Below are 19909 nucleotides of genomic sequence, written 5' to 3'. Positions count from 1 at the left end.
GGGACAGGTGGGGTTCTGCCATAGTATGGTAGGATAGCCATGCCTATTGAACTATAAAATGCCTTTTGTACATTACATTACACATATACTGCATCATATTACAGCAGCTGCATAAGATAGGTGCCGCAATCCCTGTAGGGATGAAGAAACTGAAGCTCATAAAAGCTAAGTAACTTCCCTAAACAGATTATTGGAGCAGAGATATTTGTAAGCCAGGGTTGTCTGATTCTTTATTACCCTGCACTGTACAGCGTGGCCTCCAAGACCAAGACAGGTGAAGAGGGGAAGAGATTCTGAAAGAGTATGTCATGCAAATAAGGTCATTATATGAGGAAACTCAAATTCTATATTTTCTGCTTTTGGCAGATTTGGGGAGCTCCATGGTCATGTGCCTCTTGAACAAGCAGAATTTTTCCTGGGTACTTCTCACTTGAAAAAGCACTGGTGGGGAAACAGAAGTGTAAGACATGGAAGAAGCGTACAATAGTTCCCTTATTGTCACTCAAATAGTTTTAAAGGAGTCACAGATATCTTGATAACATGTATTTTATAAGTTTTCTTTTCTTTTCTTTTTTTTTTTTTTTAAGATTTTATTTATTTATTCATGAGAGACACAGAGAGAGAGAGGCAGAGGGAGAAGCAGGCTCCATACAGGGAGCCTGACATGGGACTCGATCCTGGGTCTCCAGGATCACACCCTAGGCTGAAGGCGGCACTAAACCACTGAGTCACCCAGGCTGCCCTAAGTTTTATTTTCTAATTGTAAAAGGAATACATATTAGTTTTAGGAATACAGAAAAGAATAAAGAAGCAAGCAAAAATTACCAGTCATCCCAGGCTGGTACATGTAAGTTAGGACATGTTCCATTTTGGTGTGTTTTTTTGACGAGTGATTATCATCACATGTTCTCAAAACATTAATACATGTGCATAAGGAAAATCTTGATGTGAATATACATTAAATCCAAAATATGCGTCACACTATCTTCAGTAAAGGATAGTTTACTTGAAGATAGAATTAAAGGATTACGTCTGCTAGGAAATCCGTAAGGGTGGTGGTAAGCAAAAGAGATGTTATTCACAGTACAATGAAAGCCTCAGCGTTTGCTTGGACTGTTTACGCCTACTGACTAACAGTAGTGCGATATGAAATCGCATTCAACATTCCCAAGAGTCTGAATCATCCACCGTGGAATGAAGATTGAAAACAGAACTGGTGCTCACTCCCACATCAGAAAAGTCATAACACCCATGATTTCAACCATGGAACTTTTCTGCCTTCAGATCTGGTTTATATCCCTCTCTTTTTGAATGTTGTGAAATTCAGAGCTCAAGTTTCATTATAATTTGAACAATCTGTTCCCTGATCTGAAATGACACCACAGATAAAATATGATATGTCTGTAATTCTTTTGCTTGTTCCTTCAGGTGAATCAGTTCAGACAGCTGTATTCCAAAGTCATCAATGATAAACATGATGATGTCATGGCCAAGTTTGGTGCTATCTTGGCACAGGGCATCCTGGATGCAGGTAAATGTTATACTTCTAGATGCATTTATCTACCTAAACTAATGAAGTAACTATTCTGCTTTAACTATATGACATAGTAGAAATTGAAGAAATTATTTGGGGAATTGTTGGGGAAATTTTCTGGGGGGAGATTATTTCTGGGAGAAAATGTGGTACCTACAGTTCGTAGAAAAATAATTTAGTAGAGTTGTTAAGTGTGTAGACTGTTAAGTTTTGAGTCCCAGTCCCTTTATAGTACTAACCTTAGAACTTTGAGAAGTTTTCCCCTCTTGGTGTTTATTTTCTTCTAAAGTCTACGTTGTAGTTTTTGAACAGTTATAAATGCATGTAAAGGGCAGCCTGGGTGGCTCAGTGGTTTACTGCCGCCTTCGGTCCAGGGTGTGTTCCTGGAGACCCGGGATGGAGTCCCATGTCGGGCTCCCTGCATGGAACCTGCTTCTCCTTCTGCCTGTGTCTCTGCCTCCCTCTCTCTGTCTCTCATGAATAAATAAATAAAAAATCTTAAATAAATAAATAAATAAATAAATGTATGTATGTATGTAAAGCTGTGAGAACAGTGCCTGCCACTAAATAAAAGTGCTCAGTGAATGCTGGCTGATTTTTTTTCTTTAGTTTTCTTAGTATATATCAATTTTAAACAGGTTGACATTGAAAATATTTTGAGGCAAAAAATAGTTTTTTAGACAATTTCAAGCAACCAAATCATCTTAAAAATAAGATATATGGAATATTTACCTAATAAATACATAGTATACCCTGCCTGCCGTTTAGCTTCTGAATTCACACTATTCACCACTACATTGTGATTTATTTTTGAGACAGGCTGCCTTTCCAAGTTGAAAGGGTGTGCTCTTACTGCCTTGAACCTGGGCTCATTAGACATATTCTTTAACTGGTATTATTGGTGACGTCCCAATAGGTAGAAGAAAACAAGCATATTTATTACATTTTTCATGTATTTTCTCTCTTTACCCTAGCCATATAGAATATAATCTTTTTATGTTAATCTTTGCTAATTTGAAAGATGTGAAGAATAATATCTCAAGCTTTTCATAATAGTTCTATTATTCAGTGAGCATTTTCTCAAATTTATTAGCCATCTGATTTCTTCTAATAAAAATACTCCTAGCCATATTTATCGCATTCTTTTCTTGGTCAACTAGAAATGTATGTCCGTTTCTAGTGAAGGAGATCAGGAAAAGAAACTGTATCTTTTTATATCTTTAAAGTTCTTGCTAAGAGTGGGTTTTTTTTTAACCATATTGAGGTTTTCAGTGTCTTTGTCTTCTTAGTTTCAGATAATCTCCTTTGTGGCTTTTTTTTTTTTAATCTGTATCATCTTTCTAATTTGATTTATTGTATGTTTTCCTTGAGTATATTAGAGATTTCTCTTCTTGTTTATATGCTGATGCTTTTTTTTCTCCCTAAATTCTTTCATCTTGCTGGAATCTTTTTCTGCCTATTTCTCTGTTTTCTTAGGATGTTGGCTTTTTTTTCCTTAAATTTTTGAAGCACATAGTCTTCTCTCTCTTTTTAAAGATTTTATTATTTATTCATGAGAGACATCAAGAGAGAGGCAGAGACCTAGACAGAGGGAGAAGCAGGCTCCTTGCGGGAAGCCTGATGCAGAACTCGATCCCCGGACCCTGGGATCATGCTCTGAACCAAAGGCAGATGCTCAATCACTGAGCCACTTGGGTGCTCCCATAGTCTTCTCTTTTAATCCATTGTCTAGTGGGGGTTTTTCTTTTGTTTTCATTTTCAAGAGATTGAGTTTTTTGCTTAAATTTTGAGTTAAGATGCAATTTAATTGCTTTTTTTTTTTTTTTTTTAAGATTTTGTTTATTCAAGAGAGAGAGCACAAGTCAGGGGTGACAGGGGGCAGAAGGAAAGGGAAAAACAGATGTCTTGCTGAGCAGAGAGCCTGACTCGATCTCTGGACTCTGGGATCATGACCTGTGTCAAAGGCAGACACTTAACTAATTGAGCAACCCAGGTGCCCCAAAGACTTTAAATAAATAAAGACATTCCCTGTAAGCTGTGTATAAATAAGGTAAATACTCCACAGGTACTTGAATAAAACATTTCAATTCTCAGTGATATTGAGTCTCTCCTGTATATAATCAGTACAGATATTCACATGTCATAGTTTCTCCTTCCTCATTCTACACCACCTTCTAGTATTTTTGTATACATTTTTTTTTTAAGATTTTATTTATTTATTTGAGAGAAAAAAGAGCATGAGCCAGGGCTCCATTCCTGGACCCTGAGATCATGACCTGAGCTTAAGGCAAGATGCTTAACTGGCTGAGCCATCCAGGTGCCCCCACCTGCCAATATTTTTATATTACATTGTCATGATTTATGACATTTACATTCTTTTGTGAAATCCTCTCACAGTTTAGTCTTCATTCCATTTTTAAATGGATTCAGTGCTCATCGCCATTTCTTTTATTGCTGCTTATTTTTCTTGAGTATCTGTACTAAGACCTGACACTGAATTGGCTGGATTTGATCAGTCCCTAGTTTATATTCAGGTTCACTTGCTATGGATTTTGACAAATGCTTAAATATATACCCACAATTACATCATAGGCACTAGTTTCACTGCCCTAAATATCCTCTGTGTGCCACCTTTTCATCTCTCCCCCCTTCCCCACAATCCCCTGGTAACCACTGATGTTTTTTTACTGTCTCCATGGCTTTAGTTTTCTCCTTTCCAGAGTATTATACAGCTGAAATCATACAGTATATAGTCATTTTAGATTGGCTACTTTGGGTAATTGGTTTTTAAATAGGATTTAGGAGTAACATTTTACTATTCCATGATCTTCTGTTTATTTCTTTTAGCTGCCAGTTTTAAGTTTGTAGTTTTACGAACAACACTTTACTTGTTCATTCAATGTTACTACAGTTTTTTGCTGGTTTCTGCTATATTAATTATTTGTTAAGAATTAGGGGAGGAGGATCCTTCTCTGTTTCAGCTTTATTCTACCATCATCACGAGAAGTCCTCTCTCTCCCTTCCTTCCCCTTTCAGCCCCTTTCTCCCTTCACTTCCTTTTGGAAGTTATCTCTTTGAATTGCTGTGGACTAATCAAGTTTTGATGCTTCTTTCCATTTCTTTTTTTATTTATAATCTTTTTTGCCTTATTTTAGTGTTATTATAGTACATAAAAGTTCTGTACTGTCGTGTTCACTATTATAGGCATAATTTTTCTCTCACTCGTTTTCACTTTGTCAGTATCCTGTCCTCCTACAAACTGCTGTAACTGCGTTAGAAAAAATATGTAGTCCTGCAGTCTGGCTCCCAGAAGTTAGTGTTAATGGAGGAAATCTGGAGGGCAACTTCAAAGGAGTGAGTGAAGTTGAAGTTTATGAAAATTCATTCAGTGATTTGTTCTCTTCAGGGAGAAGAGCCAAAGATTAAGGTTTATGATCGAGGTTTGTAAAACTGTGTAAACACTATCAATAGGATAAACTCTTTCTTGTTTTGTATTAAATCACAGACTGTTGGCACAAAAGGCTAGTTTAGTTTCTAAGTCTGAAGAAAATGGATTTCATTGGAATTAAAGGGAATTCAGCTTCAAAACTTAAATCAAGTATCATGTTCTCTGAGCAGCCTTCCCTCTCTCCTGCCCACCCCGCCTCGCCCCGGGTTAGTGCCCTGCTTAGCTGTATGTTCTCACCAGTGCCCGGGTTTCCATTTTCATAATGCTTGTGTATGCCCTAGTTTAATTATCTAGTTATCTGTTTTCTCCACTAGATTAGAGGCTCCTTGGGATCCCTTTCAGTATTTTGTTCAAAATTCAATATATAGTAAGCACTCAGTGAATGTGGAGGTTAGAGTACAAGCAGACAATAAATGCATATAACTCATACCTGTTGCAAAAACAATTAAAGTATACCTGAATTTTTCCAAATAAAATCTAGATTATTTGGTTAAACAGTAGAACCCTGATTCTTACAAAAAATTAAAGTGCTTTTTTAGTTTAGTGAAATTAGTACTCACTTCGTGACTAATGTAGAGGCACCTAGGAGAGATTGAAGTTAAAATAAGTAAAATGTGGGGCGCCTGGGTGACTTAGTTGGTTAAACGTCTATCCTCGGGGATCCCTGGGTGGCTCAGCGGTTTGGTGCATGCCTTCAGCCCAGGGCATGGTCCTGGAGTCCCGGGATCAAGTCCCACATCGGGCTCTCTGCATGGAGCCTGCTTCTCCCTCTGCCTGTGTCTCTGACTCACTCTTTCTCTTTCTGTGTCTCTCATGAATAAATAAATAAAATCTTAAAAAAAAATAAAAATAAAAAAAATAAACGTCTATCCTCAGCTCAGGTCATGATCCCAGGGTCCTGGAATCGAGCCCCACATTGGGCTCCCTGCTCAGTGGGGAACCTGCTTCTTCCTCTCCCTCCGCTATTCCCCCTTCCTGCTTGTACTTGTGAGCACACACACGCTCGCTCTCTCTATATATGTGTGTGTGTGTGTGTGTGTGTGTGTGCGCGCGCACGCGCGCGCGTGTATAAAATCTTTAAAAAAAAAAAAAGCAGTGAAATGTGAGCAATAGGGATCCAGAATTGGAATTCAAATTATGGTGGCGAAAAAAAAACAAATTAGGATGGCGACTAGGCACAGACAAGCCCCGTTTTTATAGGCTGTCTTGTATAAACTAAAAGATTGGTGTCTTCGAGTTCTGGGCTCCTGCATTAAAACTTAAATAGACCAGAGGGTGCAGTAGAGCAGCCCATGTGCCAAATCAGATTTAAACATGTTTGCCTGCCTCACAAATTGTGCAAAATTTTGGACAAAATCCAGTTTAGAGTCTTTTAAAAACAAAATTACCTAGTGACACTGAACCTACCTATACCCTTAGTAGCATGTTCTCTTTAAAAACAGTGTGAACTTTCCAGTTGCTTCAATTCCCCACTGCCTCCAGACCAAATGTTCTCATTTGTTTGCTTGACTGGTGCCTAAAGGCATTCAAGTTTGCAACCCCTAATAGCCTCCTAGAAACTCAGCTTTTCTTGGGCCCAGTAAAGATCCAGTTGTCTAACTGATGCTTAGATCTTAGCTCTTATTCAACTAGTTCTCAAACTGTGTTTCTCTGCACTCCCAAAAGGGATAGTCGAGGGGATGTGGCAGGAGGTGGGTGAACAAGACAAGCTGAGCCATTCAGCCAATAGCCCAAACTTAAAATTAAATAGAATTAGCTCTGATTTCATTGTTTCACATATTGTGCTTCTTTAAAAAAAAAAAGTCATTTGAATCAAAGATCGGAGATTAAAAGTTTTCTTTGTTAGTAGGGTTCTAGTTCAAGTGCTCAAGTCTAAACCCTCCTTTTATCAATAGGAAAAGAGACTTTCTACTGGTAAAGTGATTTGTCCAAGTCCACAAGGCTAGTTAATGTTGGAGCTGCCTGCATTTGGACATAACTAAAGCACAAAGAGTAAAACTAAGCAAATAGTATCTACCTCTTGCCTCTTTGCTATTGTTTGCAAATATGATGTGTACTGAAATTTTACTTTTTGTTAGCACATTAAAAACCCCGGTGTATAATATATGTTAATATTTAATTTAGCATTCAGTTTTGATATCCTCTAAGCTTTGTTTCTGGAAAATTCCTACTTATGTAGGAAGAAGTCTAGATTTACTGATTCCAATTAAAATACAGCACTTCCATTTTTGGAGACTCTATTTAGTTCACTGGCTAACAAATTCCATCTACTCCGTATCAGTTTTATGAACTGTATGCTTAAAATAATCACCAAATGTTTTCTTAGTGTAATACTTAGGAATCTTTATACTGCCCTACTGGATTCATGTTCATGATTTCTCTTTTTCTACAGGTGGTCATAATGTCACAATCTCCTTACAGTCCAGGACTGGGCACACCCATATGCCTTCTGTAGTTGGTGTTCTTGTCTTTACCCAGTTCTGGTTCTGGTTTCCTCTTTCACACTTCCTGTCATTGGCTTATACCCCTACCTGTGTCATTGGCCTTAACAAGGACTTAAAGGTATGTTTGTGATACCTCAGTTTTATAGTGTATCTTCTTCACTGTATCCTAAACACCCACTCACAAGGATTTTTCATGAAATTTTAAAGATGAGTTGGCATTTTACCAGTTTTGTATTTCCCCTTTAAACTGAGTCATCACCTTGTTGAATGGGGTGTGTCAGTGGAAGTTTTGAAAATTAAATCTCCTTACTAACTATAACCTTGGATGAAGCAATTGAGAGGGAATGGTAAGAGAGAGGGCAAATACAAAAATAGGAAAAGGCTTTATATACCACTCTCACCAATTTTATTTAATACTGAAGTTCAAAACAAGAATCTTTAGGTTTCCCAATCCCTAACCTTTAACATTGTGGTTAAATGTCCTATGTGATCTATAGGGACTTTTTCCTATAGCACATAATTTTCTGATCTCTATTTATATTCTTTACAAGGAAAGTGGGATGAAAGAGACAAGATTCCTTATCCTAATAAATGTGATGCCTGTTACCATTCTCTATCAGTGTGAATTGGATAAATAGAGAAGAATTCAGACTAGTGTATTTAACACCTAGTCAATTAAGTAATATGAAACCGACTTTTTCATTAGGCTCATGTTAGACTCTTAATATGGAGGAATCATGATGTGGTGTAGAAACTGTACAGACTTGTGTAGGTTGGTTGGAGTGGCATAAAGTTAGGTATTGAGGTTAGATAAATAACACTTTATAAAGGACGTAACAGTTGATCAGATATCACACATGAGTGGTACTTAATCCACTGAAGCAAGGTGCACGGCCAGTAAAGATGAGATCAAGGGGTGCCTGTGAACAAACACAGAGCTTTAGGAAGATTTAGGGTGCTGCAGGTAGTTCTGTAAAACACCTCATAACAAATTCAGAGTAAGAAGAGAGATACTCATAAGGGAGTACTGTAAGAGAACATTTAGCCTGGATTGAAACTTCTGACATTCCTTTGCATTGTATGCTTGTCAAGACCATAGAATTCTTAAATCTTTATTTGGCTTCTTTTAACCTAAGGAGAAAAATTCTTTTATTTCTTCAGATGCCAAAAGTTCAGTATAAATCAAACTGTAAACCATCCACATTTGCATATCCTGCCCCTCTGGAAGTACCAAAAGAAAAAGAAAAGGAAAAGGTAGGTTTGTGTTCTCTTGAGCAGCATTTATACTTACGCATAGAAGCTACTTAGTGTTTTACTTGGGTTTGTTTTAAATATTTTTGTGTTTTAAATTAGGTATTTTCTTTCTTTCTTTTTTTTTTTTTAAGATTTTATTTATTTATGAGGGATCCCTGGGTGGCGCAGCGGTTTGGCGCCTGCCTTTGGCCCAGGGCGCGATCCTGGAGACCCGGGATCGAATCCCACGTCGGGCTCCCGGTGCATGGAGCCTGCTTCTCTCTCCGCCTGTGTCTCTGCCTCTCTCTCTCTCTCTCTCTGTGACTATCATAAATAAATAGAGAATTAAAAAAAAAAAAAAGATTTTATTTATTTATGAGAGAGAGAGAGAGGCAGAGAGGCAGAGACACAGGCAGAGGGAGAAGCAGGCTCCATGCAGGGAGCCTGACATGGCACTCGATCCTGGGTCTCCAGGATCACACCCTGGGCTGAAGGCGGCGCTAAACCGCTGAGCCACCTGGGCTGCCCTAAATTAGGTATTTTCAAAGTAATACTTCTTATGGTAAAATCTAACATTATACAAGAATATAAAGTAAAAGCCTTTTTTTTTCTCTCCTGGTCATCCAAGTCCCATGTTGCAGGAATCATAATTTGTGAACACTCCCCCTCCCCTGATGTTTTCTCCGCACATATCAATACTGTTTATACCACAGATAGAATTACTTTTGGTGTACTATTCTGCAGCTTATTGTTTTAACTTTAACAGTTAATCTTTAGGGCACCTGGATAGCTCAGTGGTTGAACATCTGCCTTTGGGTCAGGGCATGATCCTGGAGTCCTGGGATCAAGTCCCACATCAGGCTTCTTGCATGGAGCCTACTTCTCCCTCTGCCTGTGTCTCTGCTTCTGTGTGTCTCATGAATAAATAAAATCTTTTTCTTTTTCTTTTTAGTTAATCTTTAAGGGGCATCTGGCTGGCTCAGCCAGTGGAATATACAACTCTTGATCTTAAGGTCATGAGTTCAAGCTCTACATTGGGCATGGAGCCTACTTAATACAAAACAAACAAAATAATAGTCTTTAAAAATGTCGATGTAGGGACACCCTCTGCCTATGTCTCTGCCTCTCTCTCTCTCTCTGTCTCATGAATAAATAAATTAAAATCTTAAATAAATAAAAATTTAAAAATGTCAGTGTATATGGATCTCGTTTTTTGCTGCAGAGCAATCCCTCTATGTATATATACCATTATTTTTCTTCTCGATTCCTCCTTCATCTGATAGACATTTTAAGTGATTTCTATTAATTATTATTACAAATGAGACTAGAGTAAAAGGCTTTTTTATACATGTATATTTGTGTACTTGTGCAAGTATATCTATAGGTTAAATATTAGATATGATAAAAAATAATGTACATTATTTTCATAGGTATTAACTAAATTTCCTTTTCAAAATACATATAACAACTTATACTCCTCTATCAGCAATGTATGAGAACACTCATCAGTGTATGTTAAATCAAACCATAGTGAATTAGCTGCACTCCCCCCAATGTTTTCTCAGTAAAATTATCCTTTCTGATACTGTATATTTAGAAAAATGCTTTTTTTTCCCCTCAAGGTAGTGTTCCATATTAGCCAGTTGTTGATTTTTTGCTATAAACTTTGTAAATGGGGAAATTTATATAATTGACCAAATTTGAGGGTGGTGGATGATGATATACTGACTCAAGCCTCTAGGAACTCGAGTCACCTGAGGACCATAGTAGTAAATAATGTAAATAAGTGTGCTACTTGCTTTTCCCATTTATTCCCTAATAATTTTATTTTTTATGATACTTATGCCAGGAAACAAAGTAGTACTGTAGAACTGAGTTCTCTTTGGGCTTGTACCTTCATATGTAGGTAAGGGATCATGATATACTCTGTTCACTTCCTCTAGGTTTCCACTGCTGTGTTATCTATTACTGCCAAGGCTAAAAAGAAGGAAAAAGAAAAAGAGAAAAAAGAGGAGGAGAAAATGGAAGTGGTAGGTATAATTTGGTGGCCATGTGGGTTGATATATCTATACTGTCATGGTCCAGATTCTTCCTGAAGTGAACATTACCATACCTTGCTCTTGGCTTCCTTTAAATAAGTATCCCATTGCAAGCGTAGAGATTCCTCTAGTTTTAATGGGAAGATACTTGAGTTCTTGGAGAAAATGACAACTAAAGGGCAGTGTAGAATTTTCAGATAGTAAGATAATGGTGGGAGGAAAAAAGGCCCTTTCAAGCAAAGAGAATATCCTCTTTCTCTGGTCTCTTCTGGTTAGAAAAACCTCATGCTTTAAAACCAAGTTAGTTATATAACATTCTCATCCCTAAGCACAGTTATCCTCTCCATCCTCTGAATCTAGTATGACTTTGGTTGTACTTTCATTATATCTAATCCTAGCTACCTTTTGTACCTAAGAGTTGCTTAGTAAACTTGTAAAACATTATTCAGTGATATGGAAGAGAAGTGAACCTTTGTTGGGCCATTTTTAAATATTTTCCAGGATGAAGCAGAGAAAAAGGAAGAAAAAGAGAAGAAAAAAGAACCTGAGCCAAACTTCCAGTTATTAGATAATCCAGCCCGAGTTATGCCTGCCCAGCTTAAGGTCCTGACCATGCCAGAGACCTGTAGATACCAGCCTTTCAAACCAGTAAGTCATCAATGGCCCTTAGCTATATACTAGTGGGATATTAATTCATGGGACAGTGGTATATTGACAGAGGATAAATATCCAAAGCAGTGGAGAAAGCTCTTTAGTACAAATAAATCTCTTAGCAAAAGAGTATTATTCCCTTCCATTTCATATAGATTTGGAAGAGACATTTTTCCTGTGGGTAACCCTACAAACATCCTTTTATCTACCAGAAGCTTACACTATAGAAGTTCCTAATAGAGCATCATGATTAGGAGCATAGACTCTGGGACCAGACATCCTGAGTTTGAATCCTGATTCTACCACTTTCAGCCTTCATAATCTTAGGTCTAGTACTAAACCTTTCTCCACCTCAGTTTCCTTTACTGTAAAATAAGAATTATACCTAACTCAGGAATGTGACAAAGAGTGAACAAGGTAATACAGTTAATACACAAGTACTTGGAGTATTGAATTTTACAATTTGAATCTTCCTGCCATTTAATTTTTTTCTAAGGAAGAATGTTTAAGGTTAGAAACAAATGCTGATCAGTAATTTGAGAAATCAGCAATTTCTATGTTCTTGAAACTGGAAAACTAAAAAGCCATTAGTAAGCACATTTAATACATCCAGATCTTGGACCTGCCTAAAATGTCATAGATGAGATTTCTTTAAAAAGTAAACTATTTTTATCAGAAAGTGGTCCCTGATGGTGGCGAGTGGAAGGCATCTCTTACCTATACTTGTGAGCCAGGATCTTACCTGACTAGATTATCAGCTAGAGAAGACAAGGACAGAGATGGAATATGGCTGTATTTAGTGGTGAAAAGTTAGAATTAGGTGGAACTGAGTTTATATCCCAGCTCTACCATTTCTTAGCTATATTATTGAGGCAAGTCATTTAATCTTTTCATATTTCAATTTTCTCATCTATTAAATGAGCCATTGTACTACCCACATCCTAGATTGTAAAGATAAAATAGATCATTATATGTAAAATACCTAAAACAATGTCTGGCACATGGGAAATCCTCAATAAATATTTCTTGATGGTGGTGGCAAGTCACCACACATCTGTAGGTAGCAAGACAACCAGGCCAGGAAGGCGAGAACAGCTTGAAGATCTTTTCCCACCTCCTATTAATTCTGTTATAGCAAGGACCTAATATTGCTTCGTCTGTGTGTTTAATGAATGAATTGATAGAATCACCAATGGATACCTTAAATGTAGTCACTGTCTTCTCTGGAGCCTAGTTCATCCAAGTGGGAATGTTTACAGAGAATGTATCCTAACAGTGTCTAGAAACTGCTTTTGCCAACTGAAGTGGGGTATATTGAGAATAGATATGTTAGTGCACAACTAGTGAATACTTTAAGTGTACAAGATACCTGATGTTTTTGACAATTACGAAGAATTAAAGACAGCAGAGTATATGCTACATATCATGAGGCCATATGAGACTGGTATGTTTTGGTTGGAAATTAAATGTTAAGCCTTTGCTCAGAATAAGGAGACACTGTAACAGTTATCTCTCTATAAGTCAAAAGACTGCCTTTGTGCAACAAGAAGTAAAGGCTAAGGAAGAGTTGCCAGCTGCCTGGCTAACTGTTGAATGGGTGCTTCCCTAATACACACACAGCCCCTCAGCAAAGACTGAGAGACCTTTTGGTTCCAGGTGTTCAAGGAAATCCCTGTCTAATCATAGGTGACCACTCAGTTGAGTAGCAACTTCCATGGACACAAATAGGAGAAAATACTGACTTTATACAAGAAGTTCAGAAAAGTCACAAAACAAACCAACAACAACAAAGGTGGGGAAGAGAGAAAACCTGATTTCCAGAGTTGCCACACTATATTAATTTAATGTCCAGTTTCAACAGAAAATTACAAGACATCCAAAGAAATAAAAACCTTGACTTCATAGGCAGACTAAAACACCCATTTAAAATATGTTCATAGGCCTAAAGGAACTATGTCTAAAGACCTAAAGGAAAGTATGAGAATGTTGTATCAACAAATAATATCAGCAAAGAGATAGAAATCATAAAAAAATGATCAAGTAGAGACTGTAGAGCTAAAAAAATCCAGTAACTGAAATGAAAATTGTTAAAGGAGCTCAGCAGCTGTTCTAAGCAGACTTGGGCAACCCTGAAGATAGGTCAATTGAGGAACAACTTAAAGAAAGGGTGAGGAGAAATGAACAGAGCCTCAGAGACATGTAGAAAAATATCAGGCATACCAAGCTACCTAAAATGGGATGGTGGGTAACTGAGAAAAAAAGAGAAAAGTGTAGAAAAATATTTGAAGAAATAATGACTGGAAACTTACCAGATTTTATGAATAATAGTAATCTACATATCAAAAATGCTCAGTGATTAACAGCTGATTTATTGCCAGAAACCGTGGAGGCCAAAGACAGTAGGATGACATATTTGTAGTGCTGAAAGAAAAGACTCTTCAGCCAACAATTCTCTATCCAGCAAAACAGTCCTTCAAAAATGAGGGTGAAATTAAGACCTTTCCAGATAAATAAATCAGAATTTCTTGCTAGCCAGTCTGCCATACAAGAAATACTAAAGTGAATGTTTCAAGTTGGAATGAAAAGACACTAGACAATAATTTGAGTCCACAATGAAAAAATAAAGAGCACTTGTGACAAATGTAACTACGTAGGTAAACTATGTGAAAGATAGTATAAATGTATTTTTGTTTGTAACTTTTCTGTCTGGTTTAAAAGACAAGTGTATAAAGGAATCATAAGTTGATGTGACACACTGTATAAAAGTGTAAAGTTAAAATATGAATTAAATAATGTCAAGGTTCTGGCTGCTGTAGCAGATTGCCACCTACCATTTAAAACTGAAGGACTTAGGGACACCTGGGTGGCTTAGCGGTTGGACATTTGCCTTCTGCTCTCAAGGCATGATCCCAAGGTCCTGGGATCAAGTCCCTTATCGAGTTTCCCATGGGGAGCCTACTTCCTCTACCTGTTTCTGCCTCTATGTGTCTCTCATGAATAAATAAAATTTTTAAGAAAATAAAACTGAATGGCTTAAACAGCAGACATTTCTCACAGTTCTGGAGGCTAGAAGTCCCAAGGTTAGGGTGCCAACACAATTCGGTTCTTAGTAAAGGCCTTCATCCTACTTTAGAGATGGCCTTCTCATTGTATCTTCATGTGGCAGAGAGGAGAAGGAGAGAGAGGAAAAAAAAAAACAAGCTGTTTTTGCATCTCTCCTTATAAGGGCACTAATTTCATTATTAATGAGGTCTTTACCCACATGACCTAATTGTTTCCTAAAGGCCCACATCCTAATACTACCTCTTTAGGGGTTAGGATTTCTACATATGAATGGCAAGGTGGAGAGACACAAACATTCAATCCAGAACAACACAAAGGAGTAGGGAAACACAGCTATCTTAAAGTGTGGTTTTTGTATACTGTTGAAATTAAGTTGCTATTTTTCAATGAAATTAAGATGATGTTGTTACCCAAAGGTAACCACCCGACAAAATAATTCAAAAAACAGGCTAAAAGAAACCATAAGGAAATTAAACTAGTACACTAGAAAATATCTATTTAATACCAAAGAAGCCAGCAGTGGACAAATTGAGGAACAAAAATATAAGACATGAAAAATCAAGAGCAAAATGGCAGGAGTAAATCTTAGTAATCACATGAGATGTCTTTTTTGGAATAAGCTCTAGGCCCACCATGGGCCTAGAACTCACGACCCCAAGAGAAGAGTCTCATACTCTACTAACTGAGCCACCAGAGGCCCTTAATCACATGAGATGTAAATGAACTAACCACACCACTTAAAGGGCAGAGATGAGTCAAATGGATAAAAAAGAAAATGATCCAACTATATGCTCTCAACCAGAAACACACTTTATGGGACACCTGGCTAGTTTAGTCAGCAGAGCATGCAACCCCTGATCTCCAGGTTGTAAGTTCAACAGATTACTTAAAAAGTAAAATCTTACACACACACACACACCCCTTAGATTCAAAGATTGAAGTAGATTAAAAGCAAAACGATGGGAAGATATTCCATACAAACAAGTAACTAAAAGAGAGCTGGAGCAAGCTGTACTAACATCAGACAAAATATACTTTAAGAGAAAAATTGTTGCTGGAGACAAAGAAAACATTTTACGATGATAAAAAGGTCATGAGCACCTGACTGGCTCAGTCAATCATGCAACTCCTGATCTCTGGGTTGTAAATTCAAGCCCTATGTTGGGTATAGAGATTACTTATAAAAAAACAAAAACTGAACTATGTAGCTATAAGGCTCTTTCCTTATGTTGTTTATATTGCAGGATTTGAGTTGTATTATTTCATTCCACTTGTTACAACCTGGAACCATCTGTTTCCAAAAATATAGGAAGTCCTTTTTGTGTACATAGGTATATCTTCTGTTCTGGTAGATCATTCATCTCCATTTGGTCTTTTATAGGCTCAGGTAAACTTTTAGGCCATGGAGGATTAGGACAGTGGCCTTCTACTGTGATTGCTCTTGAGTGAATATTGGTAGGAAAGGCGGGTCCATTCATAAAATGGCTCTCTTCAAAGAAAGCAGGAAAGAGTTAGAAATTAATGTGTATGGATATGTGTGTGTTGAGAGAAGGGAAATAGCACAGAAATTCATGAAGGCATAGCAGTTCTATAGCATGGCAGGACAGAGTTCCAATGAGTAAAAATCAGATTAGGTTTACTGCAGAGCTATTTGTATATATGTGAATCATTTGACTAATGTGCTTATGCTTCTTTTCCTTCCCAGTAATTTGCTTTGGTAGAAATAATGTTTTTCCAGATGTGCCCTGCCACTGTTGACTGATTTAATTACAAAGAGCAGCTTTCCATTTCCTTTGACACAGGCAAGCAAATAGAATAAGATTAGCACACAGAGATGGGTGAATAGTTTGGTGTGTGAATTCCTGCTAACATGTTTGGGAGAGGGCTTACAAAAATTGCCTCTACAGTCTAGTTCTTTTTTGGCTCTCATCTACTACTACTTCATCTTGTATCACAAGGATTTGTAGATTAAAGTGGAAAATATTGGGTATATCTGTGATATTTATATTGTTCACTCTGTTATTCTGAATTCACTGGAGAGAAATTGGCTTTTCATTTGTAGATTATCTTTTGTGTCCAAAATGATAGTTATCTCACAAGTAATAAAGTATCCATTAGAGTAGAGTGCTTCTCAAAAAAAAAATTTTTTTTAAGATTTTATTTATTCATGAGAGACACACACAGAGAGAGGCAGAGACAACAGGCAGAGGGAGAAGTAGGCTCCATGCAGGGAGCCTGACGTGGGACTCAATCCCAGGTCTATAGGATCACACCCTGGGCTGAAGGTGGTGCTAAACCACTGAGTTACCCAGGCTGCCCTGCTTCTCAAACTGTAATGTGCATACATATCACCTGTGGATCTTGTTAAAGTGCAGATTCTGTAGATCTAGGTCCTGCTATGTTTTCTGCATTTCTAACAAACTCCCAGGTTATAATGATGCTAGTGATCCAGGAACACGTGTTGAGTAGCAAGACATTAAAATGCCATATTTGGACAGTAAACATTCTCCCTACAGCCAGACTAAGGCAGTGCTGGACATACTATTCCCCATTTGGGATGCATCATCTAAATAGAACAGCACCACATGTTCTACCATCCAGAGCCACTGGGTTAAGTTTATAAATATTTCTTATAGATTACAATTTTCTTTATCTTTTGTAATGTATACTGGTGTTGCTTTCGTCATCTAGTCCTCAGACTAACCTGAAGGAGTGGAAGAGGAAGATCTTACTAGCCGCTTTTCACAGTTGAACAGTTGGTCATGGGTATAGCATCACACAGGAACACATGCCCAGGTTTCCTTGTCTTGTCTAGTGAGGTGTAGTTCTATTCCAGTTGTTTCCATCCAAATCATTTAAGTAGTGTTAAGGTATCATTTAATAAATATGTACTCTAGATTCTGGAGCAGTCTGAAAATATGAGGGGAATTTGTGCTGCTTCATTCCCTGCTCTGTATTTACAGCTTTCCATTGGAGGCATCATCATCCTGAAGGATACCAGTGAAGACATTGAAGAGCTGGTGGAACCTGTGGCAGCTCATGGCCCAAAAATCGAGGAAGAAGAACAAGAGCCAGAACCTCCAGAACCATTTGAGTATATCGATGATTAAGAACCAGAGGTATGTGAGGAATGAAATTGTGTTATCAAGGGAAATCTGTCAATACATCATAAATGGCCTTGCGTCACTTTTTCCATTCTTTTGTGCTTAAACCCTGTGTACCTAAATGGTATTAAAATTCCCCCTCTTTTTGACTTCTTCCTGCATATATAACCTTCAATTCCTTTTTCTTTTCTCCTTTGACTCTCTCTCTCTACCCTCTAGTGTTTGACCATTGCTATTCAAAGTAGCTAAAAACTGTTCTCCTGGGTCCTTGAAGAGGTAGGGAGCTTGCTCCAAAATATTAGTCTACTTTTTCAATGCTTCTTTCATTGAAAAAACTGGCTTACTCCCTCACCGTAAAAAAAAAAAACTCAACTGAACTGACAGTTTGCTCATGATAGAGTTGATTTACACTTTGACATGAGCCCCTTATTATAGATCAGTTACCTTTATGGCCAGTACTAGTTTATGGATCACTGACTCATCTCTCTCTCCTTTCCCTTTGGTGGCAAAGGCTTTTGGCACTAAAAGCCTTAATAGTCATTTATTCACTGCAGCTATTGAACATGTAATGTGTGTAAGACACGGTGCTTAAAGGTACTTTGGAGTCAGTTAGACTATAAAGCTTTGTCCAGTTGAAAAAAATTTTTATGCCAGTGTTTTAACAGTGTTGAAGTAGGTCTTTCGATGCAAAAGATTGGAATAATCTAATGTCATAAAATTGTCATTCTTATTTTCACCCATTTTTTGAATAGTCATCACATATTTGAAGATGCATATAAACTATATAAGCAAGGTTTTCTTATTCCACCCTTTTACAAATATAAACAAAAAAGAATTTACTCTTCTACTCTTTAAAGAAAATAAGAATAGTATCATTTATTACATTATGACAAAAGAAAAATGCATTTAAATGCCGGGCTGAAAATCTAGCACCTTGAGTGTTACATACTGATTAGCAATTAATGAAAGCTTTTACATAAATCTCAGATAAATATTCAGGCAGAAACCTTGCCATTAGTAGGAAAATGTATTCAAGCCTCTGAAAGTGTTTGGACCTTTGAGAGAGGGAGATTTATACTAACTTTCTCTCTATGTAAAATTGCTTTTGAGAATTATCTTCAGGCCTTTGATGATTTCCTAAGCCTTACCCAACCAGTACATGGTGGTATCGATACATAAGCACTCGGTCTCTATGTGCAACTGAACAGACTCACATTGGCCCCCCAAACCTTTCACCATTCCTTACTGCAAACCCCCTGATTAAGTCTTTCAAGGCAACTAACTACAAGATGGCTTAGAAGTAGAAATTGGATTTCTTTTTTAAGTAAACTCTACATCCATTGGGGACTTCTCTTCTCAACCCTGAGATTAAGAGTCACATGCTCTCCAACTGAGCCAGCCAGGCACCCCAGAAATTGGATTCTGATTAATTTTCAAAAGGATAAAATACTCAGTTTAGTAGGAGTGTAAAAACTGTAATTTGTCTTAGCAAAAACTGGCATATTTATTAGGACTGCATAGGCAGGGTTAGGAGCTAGTTTTAGATTTCAACAGCTAGTGGTAAGAAGAAAAAAAAATTTTTTTTAACAAAGAATGACCCTAGCTGCCCCCCCTATTTCCTTCCCAAGGATCTCGTTGCTCATCTGAAGAAGATTGTCCAGGCCTGTACTGGAGATGCTTGTGAAGAAATCCATGCTGAGACCTGCTACTCACTGCATGTACCATTGCCTCTGCGCTGACCCGAAGAACCTTGTCTCCAAGTCTTTGGTGAAGAGAAGATATATGATTATTTAGTGTGCTCTTTCACAGAACTTGGTTTTCAAATAAATATATTAAAATCTCCAGATGGACAAGGACTTTTTCATTTGCTTTTCAGCCTCGATTTTAAATAAATGGACCTAATACCCTTTCCCCTTCACCATGAAATGCCAAAACCCAAGGAGCTAAAATCCTTGATGGCTACGATGAGTGGACATGATTTTTATATTAATGAAAAAAAAATAGTTTGTCGATTATTTGAAAAATAATGGGAAAAAATAAAGAAAAATCAACACTTCTTTTTTTTTTTTTTTTTTTTAATTCATGAGTGGCAGAGACATAGGCAGAGGGAGAATCGGGCTTCCTGCGGGGAGCCCAATGCAGGTCTCGATTCCAGGACCTCAGGATCATGACCTCAGCCCAAGGCAGACGCTCAACCACTGAGCCACTGAGGTACCCCTCCCTTGTTCTTCACTCCAAGAGTTCTCTGCAGTTTTTAAAATTAGACTGAGGGCACAGGGTGCCATCATTTACTGAAGAAGTCCCTGTAGTGCCCAAGGGAGATGTCTGTTTAGGCAGCTCGGAAGCATTATTTAGAAGTCAGCTTTGCCTATTATTTCCTGCTTTTGACCCTG

General features: G+C 37.5%; 1 protein-coding gene across 1 annotated transcript in view; it reads left to right on the top strand.

Moving 5' to 3' along the window:
- PSMD1 (proteasome 26S subunit, non-ATPase 1) overlaps window positions 1-19360 on the top strand; it is a 91973-nt gene extending 72613 nt beyond the window's left edge. The window contains exons 19-25 of the mRNA XM_041766712.1: window positions 1429-1531; window positions 7375-7544; window positions 8588-8680; window positions 10603-10689; window positions 11200-11346; window positions 17376-17531; window positions 19145-19360. Of these exons, the coding sequence (XP_041622646.1) occupies window positions 1429-1531; window positions 7375-7544; window positions 8588-8680; window positions 10603-10689; window positions 11200-11346; window positions 17376-17522 (747 nt within the window). The 3' untranslated portion in view covers window positions 17523-17531; window positions 19145-19360. The remainder of the gene's footprint in view (window positions 1-1428; window positions 1532-7374; window positions 7545-8587; window positions 8681-10602; window positions 10690-11199; window positions 11347-17375; window positions 17532-19144) is intronic.
- The last annotated feature ends 549 nt before the right edge of the window (window positions 19361-19909 follow it).

Source organism: Vulpes lagopus, chromosome 8, assembly GCF_018345385.1.
Source record: "Vulpes lagopus strain Blue_001 chromosome 8, ASM1834538v1, whole genome shotgun sequence".
NCBI lineage: Eukaryota > Metazoa > Chordata > Mammalia > Carnivora > Canidae > Vulpes > Vulpes lagopus.
Note: the sequence above shows the minus strand (reverse complement) of the source record. Positions and strands in the feature narration are given on the sequence as shown.